At 44.9% G+C, this 15,243-nt stretch overlaps 1 protein-coding gene across 8 annotated transcripts in view; it reads left to right on the top strand.

Annotated features, from left to right (window-relative positions):
* BEND7 (BEN domain containing 7) overlaps positions 1 to 15,243 on the top strand; it is an 80,736-nt gene that overhangs the window by 36,129 nt on the left and 29,364 nt on the right. For 7 of the 8 annotated variants that reach the window (XM_064479520.1, XM_064479519.1, XM_064479523.1 and 4 more), the window contains one exon: positions 5,213 to 5,438. In XM_064479520.1, coding sequence (XP_064335590.1) covers positions 5,213 to 5,438 — 226 coding nt within the window. The remainder of the gene's footprint in view (positions 1 to 5,212; positions 5,439 to 15,243) is intronic. The other variant, XM_064479527.1, reaches the window with a different exon arrangement.

Below are 15,243 nucleotides of genomic sequence, written 5' to 3'. Positions count from 1 at the left end.
ATGGATGACACTAGACTGCAGTTAACAGTTATGTAGTAAACATTTTGGCTCAAATATCTTTAGCATAAATCAAGCCCAAGTCCTCAAGAGTCTTTAATTTGCCATCTGAGACAGGAAGAAGCTGAAACTATCTCTGAAAGACTTTGCAGTGTCTCAACACGCAAGTGCATGAAGACACTTTCAAGGAGCCAGATTGTAGTGTCTCGTCTAACATTAAATTCTTAGTTCTACCGAAATTTCTGTCAGATAGAAGTCGATGAAAGATTGGCTCTTTAATGACTTCTTGTAATTATTATCCTATTCAACGTTCAATATATGCCAGTCTAGAGATTACATAATGCGTTTTTGGGTGGATCTCTTGTCTGAGCATTTTTAACTTGCTGCAGAACATCCAAGGGACCACCGTGGACCTCTGCCCATCAGGGCTGTGGTTCTCAGCTCTGCCATGTCCCCAGGCCACGCTGTTCTGAGCTGGAAACAGCTGTGCCAGCTGGACAAACTAGATCAGGCCCATCTTTCAATCCAGTGGGTTCTTGGGGCCGCTCAGCCCATTGGCCATGATCTTGGCACGGCATTTAATAAGTGGTAACAGTAATACTTGCTAAATCTACCTGAAACAGACCTGAGTTATTGGAAATAACTACAGTTTTTCTCAAACAGAAGCAGATCACATTTGTGAGCAAAATAAAATCAATTATGAAGGGGTTTTGTGTTTTTTAAAATTTCACAAACTACAGCTCATTTTCCTAGACATGCATCTGGTATACTGCAAAATAAATACTAAATGAGAATATAGGGTCATTGTATGTGCAAGTATTATGAACAGAAAGACTGAATTCACAGATTTTAAACATTCTTATAAATTTTGCTATAAATTTTGGATTTTCAGTCCAAAATCAATTAGTCTTACTCGACAGAATCCTGCCTTTTCTTCCATAGTCTTCTTCTAAGTTTCAGTCTTGAGCCAGTCTGAAACTCACACTAGCTAGCAAGTCAAGTATAGGAGCTAGTTTGTATAATTAATTAGTTTGCAATTGAAAATCTGGGGCTAATACCCAATATGAATATTCATGTATTTCTTTTTACTCTTAATCGATGACCACACATAGCTTTTTACATGTCTTACTGTAATTTGCTATTGATAAAACCTTATATAAAATAGGCAATGTCAGGTTGTTCCCTGTGTGATTAATTTGTTATGATCTCCTTGAAACTGTCTTACATATTTTACTTTAGATTATACAGGGGAGTCTCATGATACGCTCAGAGAGACCTAAGGGAGAATCTTTTAATTTACCGGGTTTGGGATTCCCCCAGCCAAACTAGATCTTAACCCCAACTACTTCTAAGCAGAGGGAGACCGCAGTTGAAATGCAGAGAGAAAGACAATAGTCAATGTCCTCACGAGGATGTGCAGATTTTGCCTTCAGAACGTCCCTCAGTGTAAGGTGTAACACCACCGGATAAGGGAAGGGGAAGTTCAGCACCGGAGACAGTATTGTGTTCGGTGGCTGATGGACTGAAAATAGGCAAGACATATGTGAGAATCCAAATTTATAGCAGGGATTCAGACCCTTGACTTGTACAGCGATGACTCTATGTGTCATAAATCCTGCCCCAGACTTTGGATGTCTTCATTTGAAGACCATATTACTTCAGTAATCAATAGAATCTATAAATTAGTGTGTTAGCTGTCTGTCCTAGCTCGAGGAGCCAAGAGTAGTTCTGTCGAAGTCTAGCCTTCAGAATGATCCTCACTTGGGACAGTGGTGGTTTCTCTCACAGCCATCATCAGTGAGCAGAGAGAACTCATTTAGACTAGACGGTAAACAAAAAGAAGAGCCTCAAGGATACAATTAAGGAAAGAGTTTTAACCTGTTTTTAAATATAAGTGCAAAGTTGTGGATCATTACACAGTACTAATCCACTGTGATTATATTTGTCAAATGGAGGAGATAAAAAGGTTTCATAGTAGGAGTTTGCGATTAGTTACCCTGGTATCTTTTTTTCATGTCTCAGGAAGTAAAGCTCCCCTCGTTTTTTTGTTCTTGTTTTTGTTTTTGTTTTTTTTTCAAGGAATTGGTCTGTTGCTGCATGGCACCTGGTAGACATGGCCTTAGTGCTCGCTGGCAACCAGCTAAGAAATCTGCCTGAAAGAAAGGGTGTGAGGGGCAGGCGGGGCAGGCCAGTCACCTTGGCTCCTGTCCTCTGCTGGCTGCTGCCTCAGCGTGTAAACCTGACTCCTGTGGAAGGGGCACATAACCAGGCGAGTTGGTGCTCCCCGATCTGGAAGGAACACTCCAAAATGACAGTACCTGGCGGCAGAAAGCGCTGACAGTGTCTGTACTGGGGGAGCAGCTCAGAAATCAGAACACGGTCACCATATAGGGAGTCTCCTGGCTCCACAGAAACCTCCAGACACTTTGTTTTAGGAGTCACAGCAGATGCCAGAAACGGTGACTGTACCTCTGGCTCCTAAATCCTACCTCCTCCAAGGCCCTGATGAAATGCTGTCCTGCCCACCCCCGACCACATCGCCTTCATCCCTCACCCACCAGGTGCCCCGTGTCATGGTCTGCGCCCGCTTACGGCACTTAGCGTCCCCTGCTTTGTGTGACTGGGTTCACGTGTGTGTCTCATCTAAGCCTGACCTTGAACTCCTTCCGCACGGAGGATGCTGTCAACACTGAGTCGGGCAGGGGTCTCCGCTCCCCGAGCCGGCACAGGTCCTGTTAGGAGAAGGCGAGCACACTGAACCAGAGCACCTCACTTAGTGTTTTCTTTATTCTGAGAAAACTGTCAGGCACTCGCTGGGCGTTTGGCACTCTGGATGCAAGAGTACACCTTCTGGTGAGAAACACAGACTCCCAACTAAATAAATGCAGCGTGAAAAGTGCCAGGAACACAGTCCATAGAAAATACTCTGAGTGGGTGAAGAAACGAGTGGCTAGTTTTGCTTGGTGGCTAGTAAAGGTCAGAGTCTCTCAAACCGGGTCCAAGTCCCACAGGATGGATCCAAGGGGAGTTCTGGGCGTCTCGGAGGTCAGAGAGCTGAGCTTTAAGCACCTGCCTGGAGGTACCAGAATCTGGCAGAGATACACGAATGAGATAAGCTGGTACCTTTCCCTTTCCTCTCTTGCAAATTGAAGAGTTTCTGTACCGCCTTGGATCCTCAAATAGCTGTGAGTTGCAGTTTCTATAAAGTTGACTGGGATTCTTTTTTTTTTTTTTTTTTTTTTTTAATGGCTTTCAGATGGTATAGGAGCTCTTAGCAAAACTCTGTGGTCAGTTCATTTAGCATGAAAGGTCTAAGTGCAGTAAATCCTTGTTAAATAGATATATAATAGATTACCCTATGGGGTGTGAAAAATAAAATTCTGGTTATGCATAAAACTTCATCTTAGATTTAGATGGTAAACTTCTCTCAGCCCTAATATTTCCACATTGAATCATTCAACAAACGTGCCCTGAGGGCCTGAGTATGCCAGCTTTTGTCCCTGGAGTTGGGGGCACAGCCCCCAGCTCCGTCAGCCTCCTCTGCAGACCTTTGCCAGCAGCGAGGGGCGAAGGTCAGGAAGCCATCCCACAGCACCGTTCCTATAGTGGTATTTACCAAGCATCCAGAGACCGAAAGTTGAATGGCAAAGTAGAGAAATGAGATGACTTTCTAGATAACCCAGTTGAGAATTCCATTTGGGAGGGGCAGGGCCCCCAGTCCTCCCCACATCATCTGAATAATTTCAGCCCTTCCCTGAGCCCTTTGACTCTGACCATCACACACCATGGACATAGCTGGGCATTATGAGAAGCAAGAGAATGAACAAAAATAATAACCCCTATTCTCCAGGAGAAAAACTAAACCCAAATCCTCACATGACTCATAGGATTTAGGAAATCTAAAGTAGTGTCAGGTTTGCAGAGTTTCAAATATGATAGCTAAGAATAAGCTTTTATAATAGAGCTTAAGTCATGTTTCCTTTGGACTTTTTTTCTAATGAAAGCTTAACCAACTGCATTTCTTCATGTTAAAGTTACTAAAGTCATTATGTAAGTCGTAGCAGAAAATGACTTCACAGGTGATGACTAACGGACTTCTAATTAACGAGAGTTTATTGAGTGCCTACTATGTGCCAGGCTTTAGAGATACGAAGCCTGAGTTCCAGGCATCAGAAGAGCCTCCATCTAATAAATAACTGTAATTAGACATATAATGGTATCTATAAATATAACATAAAATGTATTATAATAATTTTATAGATATGTTATAAAAACATAATGTGAAAATAATAGACATAATAAATACAGTCATGTCAGATAAATAGCCGTGACAAAGAGCACGCAGCCGCCTCCTTGGGAAAGAAGGCGTTAGGGACGGCTTTGAAAAGGGAGTGGCGTAAGCTGTGTTGCAAGATGGGAAGGCCATTGCAAACACCCATGGTGCGCCCACAGAGAATGTATTTTCAGTGTCTGAGTTTATACGGTAGAGTCCAAGTTGAAAGGCACCTTATCGGTCTTCTGATCCAGTGTCCCAGCCAGGAAATCCCCAACAGATTTTCCTCCCAAAAGCAGGGGTCAGGGGTGGGCTTAAACTGCCTGGGGCAGCTGCTCGGCAGTGTTGTTTATTTTAGGTATTAGTTGGCTTAAGTCTTCAGTGGAGGAGATAAATACAGTTGCATAGGTAAAAAGCACTGGTCTAGTACAGCTCCATGTGCGTGTCCTTGGGCAAATGAGAGCAAATTATTTAACGTAGGAGAAAGTGATCTGTAAACTGCAATGTGCTGAGTACATGTAAATTATTTTTAAGTCATTTTTGTTATGATCTCTTGGGCGCCTGACTTCCTTCATTTACAAAATGAAAATGTTTCACCCAGGAGTCTCAAGTCCCCTCTATAGCTCTAGAATTAAATGCTTTGGTGATTATCCAGCTTTCTCTTGACTGTTTCTAAGGACAGGAATGCCTTCTCAGCGTACTCCCTTCCACTGCTGTGGACAAGGACTTAATATCGGCATTAGAGCATCCTGTTTGGGGAATTATAACTAGTAATTGGTTTTGTAAGTTGCAGACCCCAGCACACAAAGCCGAGGCTGTGCGGTTTGCAGGATTTGTGGACGTTGCAATCAGTAGTGATGTTTTTGTTGTTGTTGCACATTGTGCCCAAAGTCAGTTGCTTCAAATCTTGCTTTTAATGACACGTTTATGTTCTTTTGGTAGCCAGAAGTGCAGCTTGCTGAAGGCTTCGACGTGTTCATGCCTAAATCTCAGCTGGACTCAATATTGTCAAACTACACTCGCTCAGGGAGCCTTCTGTTTAGAAAACTGGTGTGTGCGTTTTTTGATGACAAGACTTTGGCTAACTCCTTACCCAATGGGAAGAGGAAAAGAGGACTCAATGACAACCGGAAAGGACTAGACCAAAATATTGTGGGTGCAATAAAAGGTTGGTCTGCATCATTTCATTTTACGGGTTCTTTGTTAAGCTTTGTCTTCATTCCGTAAAGACGCAGCTGAAACTGTGGCAAAGAGCTAGAGATGAATTTAACATGTGGTTGGCCATTTGCCCGGCAGCAGGGCTTTTGGGGGCGTGAGCTCCATAACTCTCCACCCGAAATACCGCTAAAATTTGCTATTTCATGGTGATGTTAGTTTGTTAAAAAGCATAACTTAAGAGCCAGTCTGATCTACTGCAGAACCAAAAAGTTTTTCCTTAATTAACTTTGAAAATGAAGATATTTTTCCTGCCAGTAAAATCAGAACAGGATTTCTGCTGAGGTTTTTTTAGCTGTAAGAATAAAGCTATGATGCATTTTTGAAAATAAAATTCAGAAGTTGCTTTAGCACGTCACTGCTTCTAAAGACATTTTAAGTGGAAGTGAACCCACTGTGAAGCCAAACCCTACTCTGCTCCCTCTGGTTTTGTAACATGGAGTCATGCCAGTTACATGCAAAGAGGACCACGGGTCTCCCTCTTAAAAATTGCAAACTGTGTCTGAATTCCACGCATCATGAAAGCCATGCACGTATGAGTAAATATTCATTTATGTCCACTTCCACATCCTAGATGTATTTTTTTTATTTCTTAATTTTAAAATGTCCTTATTCAGGACTCTGATAAGTGTAATTTTAGGTAATAGATTTTAGTAATTTAATTTTAGGTACTTAGATGCAATTTTCAGAAAGAATGTAAATGAGTTCTCAGATATAAACACAACTGCCATGAAAATGAAGTTTGGGATCCGGCCTTAATTGCCCTGGAATCACTGAGCAGAATGTTCCTCAGTGCCCAGGTCCTGTGTCGTTTGGCTGTGGCTGGGACTGACACACAGTCACCACCACCACCCCCACTCCTGGTCCCCGCTGTCATGCAAAACGAGTAAATGAATTTAACAGTGCTTAAAGGGTACTTGGAAACCCACAATTAACTTTTCAAAATAATACAATTTTTAAATGGAGTTAGCAAGTACCAGGCAGCTTTTGTTCATGGCCAGAAGGACATAAGCCCTCACTAACAGAAAATTTCTCATTCTCCAACAGAGTTTTTTCACTTAAAGTGACAGTTGAGTTGTATTAAATAAGCCACAGAGATACCACAATCTCTGCCATTTCTGAAAAGAATGATTCAGCCTGGAGCGACACTAAAAACAAGATTACAGAATTTGAAAAATAGTCAGTGATGTAACCAGGACTTGCTGAAGTGAAGAAGGGTTCCATTTGGATTTAATATGGCTGGGGCTTCTGGAAACACGAAGGTCAAGGCTGAGATGCTTTTCAGGCTGACGCTTTTAAACGTGCTGAAATGTAGCCAGGGATTGTTTTAATTTTCTCTTTTTCTAGGGCAGTATATTAGCAGTATGAAAATGTTTGGAAATTAGGGAATCATAAACAACCGTGTTGCATTTTAATGACGGTAGGAGAGTTACCCTAATAGATGAGAATGAAATCTGTCATTACAAGCACACTGGTACAGTTTTACTCCATCACTTTCAACCTGGACAGACTGGACCTCATACAGTGGTTTGAAAAACTCATATAGAGAACATGCCTTAATTTTCTTCACGGCCACACTCTTTAGCCAGAAATAAAAATGACAGTGAGGCTGCTTCTGCTCTTAATACATAATCAAGCAGATTATTCAGGTCAGAGAACTTAAATTTTCCATACCTTCTTTTATCGTTGAATTAAACCTGGCATTAGAATTCTTTTAGAACAAAGTAACTTTAAAACAGACACAAGTCCGCCCATAAGCCACCAGCAACCTGGGTCAACAGATACTGTATGTTCACTTGTTTACTCACAGTGTTGATTTGTAGAAAGAGTTTTACTTTGATTTTTTGTTCCTGATTACAAACTAATACCTGCTTGTAAAAAAAAACCCAGACGGTAGACAAGCATAGACACTGAAAGGCCTCCATCATCCCGGTCTGCAGAGGGTGCTGGTACCGTCCTGCAGGCCTCATTCAGAGCATGAATGTGGTGTCAGCTTTGTCTCTCTTGCGAGAACGTTCTGCTCGTGCTTTCACCTGACTGATTCTGACCGTTTCTTACAAGCGTCTCGAGGACAAGCATCGTCTTCTTACTTTTTATTCCCTGTTGCACGTCGGGGAGAGCTCCGCACACAGTCGGGTTTGCGCAAGTGCGCGCTGCGCGAGCGAACGGACGTAGGTTTTCGTCTTCCGTCTCGGCTCTGCCCTTAACCCATGGACACAGTGGGTCTAGTGTGAAACATCCATTCTCACACCTGGTTTGGCATGACTGACGTCAAAATGTTGCTGTAAATTTCCACCAATTAATAAAGTGCCAATGAAAGCATTAAAAAATGGAAACTAAAATTGAATATAAATTTGAATACAATTCTCTTAATTCCCTAATACTTTTTGCCTTTACATACCATACTTCGACTCGTTAGAAGTGTATTAACCCACATACTGCAATATAAAGTGATTTTTGGAAGTAACTCTTCATTGAAGGTCTTTTGGGGGGCGTTATTATTTTATTTCTAGGTTTATTTACTAATTTTTTTAATGGAGGTACTAGGGGGTTGAACCCAGGACCGTGTGCATGCTAAGCACATGCTCTACCACTGGGCTATACCCTCCCCCTGGAAGGTCTTTTTTTTTAAAGAGAGAAAATCACACAAAATGTAGTAACACGTATACATGGGAGAAATCCAGGAAATCTGAGTAACTCCTAATTGAAAGTCGTATATAATAATTATACCCTGTTTTTCTCGCTGTTGTTAGAGTTAGAAATATATTTCCCTAACCAGGTCTTTTGAGTCTGAGCAATCTGGGAACGTGATAAAGTGTTTTCTTTCTACATCATAGTGGCAAGGCTACTTGTGTTACCACTACTGTCTACCACATACTTTGAAAAGATTTTGCAAATGTTAAATATGTAGTCTTTCTTCCTCCATCCTTTATGGGATCGTGCACCAACACTAGATTAATTTGAAAAGTTCCACACCCTAGTAAGATGCAAAGATGAGTCGATTATCTGTAAAATTGTGAAAATGAAAACAACAGTGAGGGCTGGATTTTTTTTCAAACTAAGTGATAAGGTTGGTTAGAATTGGGAAAAAAAGATGAAAGAAAACCTGTGAAATGCTTATAAGTAGGAAGAGAAATGAATAGAAGAAGCAGAGTTTATTGTGGGACTGTTAACATAGCTCTTTGTGGTGATAATTAATATTCCCCATGACAGTATCTTGAAAATAAAATACAAGCCTCTTTGTAGAGATCACGTTTTTCACATAGTTTCATCTGTGTTATGGTGGCTGACACTTACTGGTAATTCATTAAAAATTCATTTATAGGTATGACCCAACGTATTGATGATGAGAGGGTCCTTAATGAGAAACAGTCACCTGAGCACTTTAAGTTTAACTCTGTGAAGAAGCAACTTAGGCCCTTATTAAGTGAAGTCTCAGGTTTTGGTGCTGAGGATAACTTAGTGTCTCAGATTGACTTTGGGACTGACAGTATAGCCAGGACACAGAGTGGAGGTCAGGACTCGGGCGTACGCTCCTCCCGTTAGGCTTTACCTGCTGCAGACCATCTTGTCTCGATGCCCTATGCCGGGAGACCGTGCCGGGTGACCTAGCGAGAGGTCATACTGACCTCATCTTTGCGTCTCTGGATGCTCTTCAGAAAGTGTGGTTGCAGTGGAGCCATTTTTAGAACCTGGGCTGTGATTTTTAATTCAGCTTCATAGTGATTAGTTGAGAATGTTCTGTAGATTCTTGAATCCTCTTGCATTCAAAGGAAATGATGTCTGCTTGTCAAGTGCAAGAACCACTCTCCTGCCCTTAGTTCACTCTGTGCAACAGCCGAGGCAGCGCAAACTGCACTGCTGCTCTCGGGGCGTCCGGGCTGATGACCCGCCGGGAGGGCCCACGGGGAGCGGAGCATCCCCAGAGGAGCCCTCGCCGGGTGGGGACGCTCCCAGCACTAAGCCATGCTCCTTACACGTCATGGGACCTCATCCTCCCATGGGCTCTGCTCAGCACACCACCAAAACCTCTTTTCTTATTTCAGCAACTGTAGAGACACGTAGGATCTATGTTTGCCATTTTTAGAATGCCTTTATTTTCCACTTTTATTGTACATCATCACTCACTTCCTTGGATTTATTCCCCCAGAAGTGAATAGCTGTCTTCTATCTGACCTTCAACAGACTTTAACATGTTTGCGGGGTGGCATCTACATCTGATTTATTGTTTATTTCTTGACAGTAACTTCTGTGCATTCGGAGATCTCCCTGTAGGAACAAGCCTGACTCATCAGCTTGGATTCAGATACCCCTTATGATGTTGATGATTTTAGTTCCACTTACAGGAGAGGAAACTGAGGCTTTGAGAAGTTAAGTAAATTAAAGCAAACGGCTAGTAAGTGGGAGAGCCAGGATTTAACCCGAGGCCTCTCTGACTCCAAAGCCGCTGTCTAGCACACTTACTTTGTTCCTTCTGTGAGGACTACTTGAAAAGAAGGAAAGCTATCCCAACTTTAAATTTCTGTCTTAAAATTTAGCATTTGGGGTTCTCTGTCAGTTCCATGGGGAAGGCGGCCGGGCCAGTGGTCCACAACGACCAGTGGGTTGTTGGGTCACATTCAGAATGAACCTCTGGGTAAAACGTAGCTCTCCTAGGGCTTATTGACATGCTTCAAGGGCAGGTCTTCCTCTGAAGGCAGTGGGAATCAGCCCCATCCCGGTGGGGAGGCAGAGAGGAGTGTGACCCCCTCCCAGGGAGAAGGACGCTTCCGAGACTCTTCAGTACAGACAGCCGCAAAGAGCGAGCTGGGAAGCCGCACTGCATGGAGGCGGTCTTCCCAAGGTGTATGTAAATTAAGTTCTAGTTGAAATATTTGGCCGTTGGAACCCATAGACAAGTGCTTTCTTTCAAGAATCCTTTTGGAAGATGGATAATTAACTTATCTGTTCATATTTTTAGCTGTCAGATCAGCTTGGAACAGGCTAGACCTGCATGATATTTAACAACAAAGTAAGAACTAATGACTATGATTACATCAGGGTACAGCTTGTCTCCCGGCTCGTGGATGACTGTTGCCTCGTGGTGGAGGTCGTCTGTATCCGCCCGCTTTTTATGGCAGCCCAGTGACAGGTGGGTGATGCGGAATCTTGGCCAGTCCATACATAGAGCCCCGTATGTCCACCCCCATCCATAGCTGTTGTCGGATCTTAGTGTGCGTAAGAATTAACCTGAGGTTTTGGTTCAAAATTTGGATTTCTGGGTCCCCTCCTTGGAGACTGATTCCATAGACGTTCGGTAGTCCCAGAAATCTGAATTCTGAGCAGGCAGCTGCAGGTGAGTCTGGTGCAGGCTGTCTCCTGGCCACCCTCGGAAGAGCCGTGCTGTCCCAGCCCTGATTGTAATGCTGGTTCTGACGAGTCACGATCTGTGCGGCACACACGACAGCCCTGCACAAGTCCATCTCCCTCCTCTGCTGCTCAGAGCAGCCCCTTCCTGAAGGCTGCCCTCCATCCCTCCTGGAGCAAAGGAGAAGGTAGTGTGTGTCAGAGCCTCTCACCCTTTCAATCTCTGGGGCTTCAGCTGACCTTTTTCTGTTGTGTGACACAAGGGGGCTGGTTTCAGACGTGCCTGCGATGCTTCCCCAGGACTTGAGTGATTAACTGCCCAGTTTACCAGAGTGGAAGAGGGGTGTTGCCAGACTTCAGCCCAACTCTAACATGCAGTCACTCAACAAACATAGTTTTCCATGAGGCCCTATCATTGTGACAGAAAATGTCATCTCTGTTCTTGGCAAGCACTCAGCCAGGCTCCTCGATTGCATATCTGAAGCCCGCATCCAGCCAACTTCTCCACCCAACAGTGTGATCGAGAAGACTTGGTCTCTGCTGCTTTTCCACTACTAGATAAATCGGGAGAACGCCGAAACGTTTTCAGCATTTTCACTGATGTCGCAAACTTAGACATCATCGCAGGCATGACATTTCTGGGAAGGACACTGGTGCTTACTGCCCACCGACTGAGCCAGGACGAGGATGGTGACAAGGATGAGTGAGGCATGGCCCCTGAGCTTAAGGAATGTGCATCTGGTGTAGACGGTGAGCCGGACCCAGAACCGTCCTCCAGTATGGAAGAGAATCGGTGCCCAGTGCCCGTGGCTGACCGGCGGGAAGAAGCACAGGAGCTGGAGATCCCTGTAAGACGCAGGGCAGGGGGCGTCTGGACTAGACCTTGAAGCATGTGTGCCAGGTGCAAAGAGAATGGAAAAGGTTAACTCACAGAGTAAGTTTCCTGAGGCTTAAATGAAGTAAGAAATTGGGTGAAAGCCTTTCGGCTCCAAAACCCTTGAAAGTCTTACTCTGAGTGTTGAGCCTTCAGTCCCCACCAACCTGTGCACCTTAACATGTTTAATGTCATGAATAATAAGCGCCAGGGGCTGTCAAGCATGGCTGTGCTTCCTACAGCTGCTTCTTACAGCTGCCTCGGCCCCACTCCAGGCGTAAGGAAGCAGAATCCCTGGGGTTGGGGCCAGAGTGAATGGCAAGACTTCCCCTGCTTTGTCCTCCATAAGCTCAGAAAAGGGACCTCCCCTTTCTCAAAATCACAGATCTGTCTGTTTGAGGCACAAGGAGCAAAGGGGGACGTGGAGAAATTTGGTAGGAAGAGGGTTGTGGCTTTTACGATCTTCCTTCAGCCCGTCACACAAAGGACGGGAACCCACTGGAGATTCACTTGGAGAGATTCAGTTCTGACTCCCAGGCACCGACGTCTTCCCAGCCCGCATCACGGCACCGCGGTCCCGGCCCGCATCACGGCACTGCGGTCCCACCCTGCATCACGGCACCGCGGTCCGGGATGACATCAGCAGCCTCCTGTCAAAAGAGCTGAGTTTCTGTGGCACAGACAGGGCCACCAAAGCACGACTGCGCGTCGTAGTCTGTTGATTTGTATGTTCATCATGATGGCTTTCTGGCAGATGCAGGTCAGCTGGCCAGAGGAAGGGGCACCTGTCTAATTTGCATAATGGCACCACATGGGCTGGCCCCGGCCCTGAACCCAGAAAACAACATTTTCTGCATAACCCAGCTCCTGTTTCTTCGAATCCCTGAGTTGTGCGGCTGATTTTAAACGCTCACCAGCATCTTCAGGTAATGCAACATTGCTCCTGTTTTCTTTCCTGTTGTAAAGAAGCAGAATTGTATAATAAGTCAAAATTGGTCAAATTACATTCCTCAGAGCTTTTCTCCTGGCCCTATAGTTAGTTGGTGCTGGTGACCTGGCGATTGTTTTCATTCATTTCCGTAAACAGTTACTGAGTGTCTTGTACAAGGTATGCATCAGGAATCCGAGAGGCTCGGGAACTGATGTCTGCTTGGATCTCTGCCCTATAGGTGCATATGCAAATGATCATGGGATATTTGCTGTCCCCATAGGACTATGGACTGATGGTAAGTCCACAAAAAACTCAGGATATATGTCAGCTTCCATTAAGAAAATGCCTCAAAATCCATAGACCTTTGTTGCAAATGGAACTGAAAGCTGTCATCGACGGTGGCTGCCTTTAAGACATCCTTGTGTGCGAGCAGGCAGAGCAGGGCTGCATCTGTCCCGTTCAGACACCCTTGGAAGAGAGAGACCTGCCTCCTGGAATTAGTCAGGGCTCCTCACCGACCGCTCCCTGCAGTCAAGTCTGCGGTTACATTGGCTGTGTTTCCAGGTTCTTCTGTCCTGCATCTGGCTCTTGGGTAGACTGTGCTGCCTCTCCGTGATCAGCTCCAGGGACTTCTCAGAGCCTTAGCATCCCTCACCCACCCTGTCCCCTCGATCACAGAGTAAACCCAACATGGGTATGTCAAGTACGCGCCTCCCCATACCTTTTCCTCGCCACCCATACCATTCTGAACCAGCTCAGCCATCTACAGCCAAGAGGGAGCAAATCCTAATTAGGAATGTGGACAGGAACCAGGAGCACACGAGACAGTTGACAGTGGGGACTGAGACACACAGGACATCCAATCACAGGACATGAGGGCCTGGCTGGCCTCTTTCTAGAGTCCGGAGTGGTCCTTCTTACCCGCACAGTGCATCACCTGAGGGGTGGCACGGGGCTTCTCATGCCAACACCCCCTTGCAAACACATTATTTCTGACAGAGGCATCACCGTTCTCCTGCTCTTCAAGTCTGAAAGCTCAGAATCACCGTCAGTGCCTTTTTTCCGTCTGCCACTAACCCTGCTTAACCAGCCACCCTGTCCATTCTTTTTGCCCCTGCTGTCCTGTTCACTGGTCCTCACCTTCTCTGACACTATCCTTGTCCAAATGTCCATCACCTTGTCCTTGAAGTTCTGCAAAAAAAACCTTAAAATATCCTCCTTGCCCCTCATTTCTTCTCCTCAGTCACACTGTGTACTGACAGCCACTTGTAAAACAAGGTTGCGTGACATTTGTCTTACCTCCTCTTCACCCACTACGTCAAGTGCACACTCTGGCCCTTTCCAGAATTGCTGCAACTCGACTTCCTTCTCTTTGCAACCGTATTTCCCAGCCCTTCTCCCGGCGAGCCAGCCCAGCAGTGACACTGTGCTCATTTGGACTCTGAGTTATGCTATGTTCCCCGGGCCACAGTCCTCTCTCTGTAGACAAATCCAACTCGTTCTTCTTGGTCCAGCCCAAGTGTCATCACCGCTGCCAGGAGACTTTCTCCTGATGCCTGAGCCTCCACTGATTTCTCCTTTTCTAAACTCCTGTAGAACATATTACCTTTATACAGTTTAGCAATACATCCTAACCCTTAGCTCTGCTACTCGTGGTTTATGTGGAGGATGACTGTATCATTTATTGCCAAAACCGGGACACTTCTGAGAGTGAAAATGGTGCTGCTAATCATTCCACCGGGAAAACAGACATTTTGAACTGTCCTGGGCAAAGCTGGATCTACGGTCATCCTACTTGTGTTTGGACATCTCATCTTTCCAACAAGGCTGTCAGCTCCTCTGGGGCAAATCTGACGTGGGGAACACTTGCTTTGCATATTCCTCGGGACATGAAGCATAATTAATGACCCATAAATACAGGAAGGAAGGGAAGAGAGACGGAGGTAACAGGGCAATCCATTCATCCTCACGAAATAAGTGGTTTCTTAAAAATCAAAACACAACTCCACTGGTGGATGTGTACAGGGCACGAATCACGGGGCAAGCGTACAACTTCTCCACGGCACGTTGGAAGAGGGCAGCTGAAACCTGAGAAGGCAGAATATAAGTCTGAAAATGAGAAGAAACAACAGCCACAGACAAGTCAAGCGGTGCAGAGCAATCGAGGATGGTATCAGTCTTGTCAATCAAAGCCATCAGGGCAGTCCTGAGTGCAAGACCCAGTTGTACTCAGTGCGGTTGTCATTAAATATCAAAGAGCAGCATTCACAAGACACAAGATAGAAAGTGTAGTTTGTCACCGTGTCTTTCGTGCCACAGAGTCATCATCTTCAAAAGGGAAAGTGCAGTCATTTTATTGTGGGGTTTTGATTTAAATAGACCTCACAATGGAGCCCCTAAGCAGGCTAAAGCACAATTTTCTGGTTTTAGCATCTTAAGACCTCCTGATGTATCAGTATACTTGTCCGTCCCTGCGTTTTTTAGCATCACAGCACCTCGGAGCCTCAAAGAGAGAGTATCAAAGAAAAGTTTACGAACTCTTTTATCGTCAGCCTCAACGTCAGCCCCAACGTCAGCCCACGATCTTCTTAAAGCTGATCTCAATTG

This window comes from Camelus dromedarius, chromosome 26 (assembly GCF_036321535.1).
Source record: "Camelus dromedarius isolate mCamDro1 chromosome 26, mCamDro1.pat, whole genome shotgun sequence".
NCBI classification, from domain to species: Eukaryota; Metazoa; Chordata; class Mammalia; order Artiodactyla; family Camelidae; genus Camelus; species Camelus dromedarius.
Note: the sequence above shows the minus strand (reverse complement) of the source record. Positions and strands in the feature narration are given on the sequence as shown.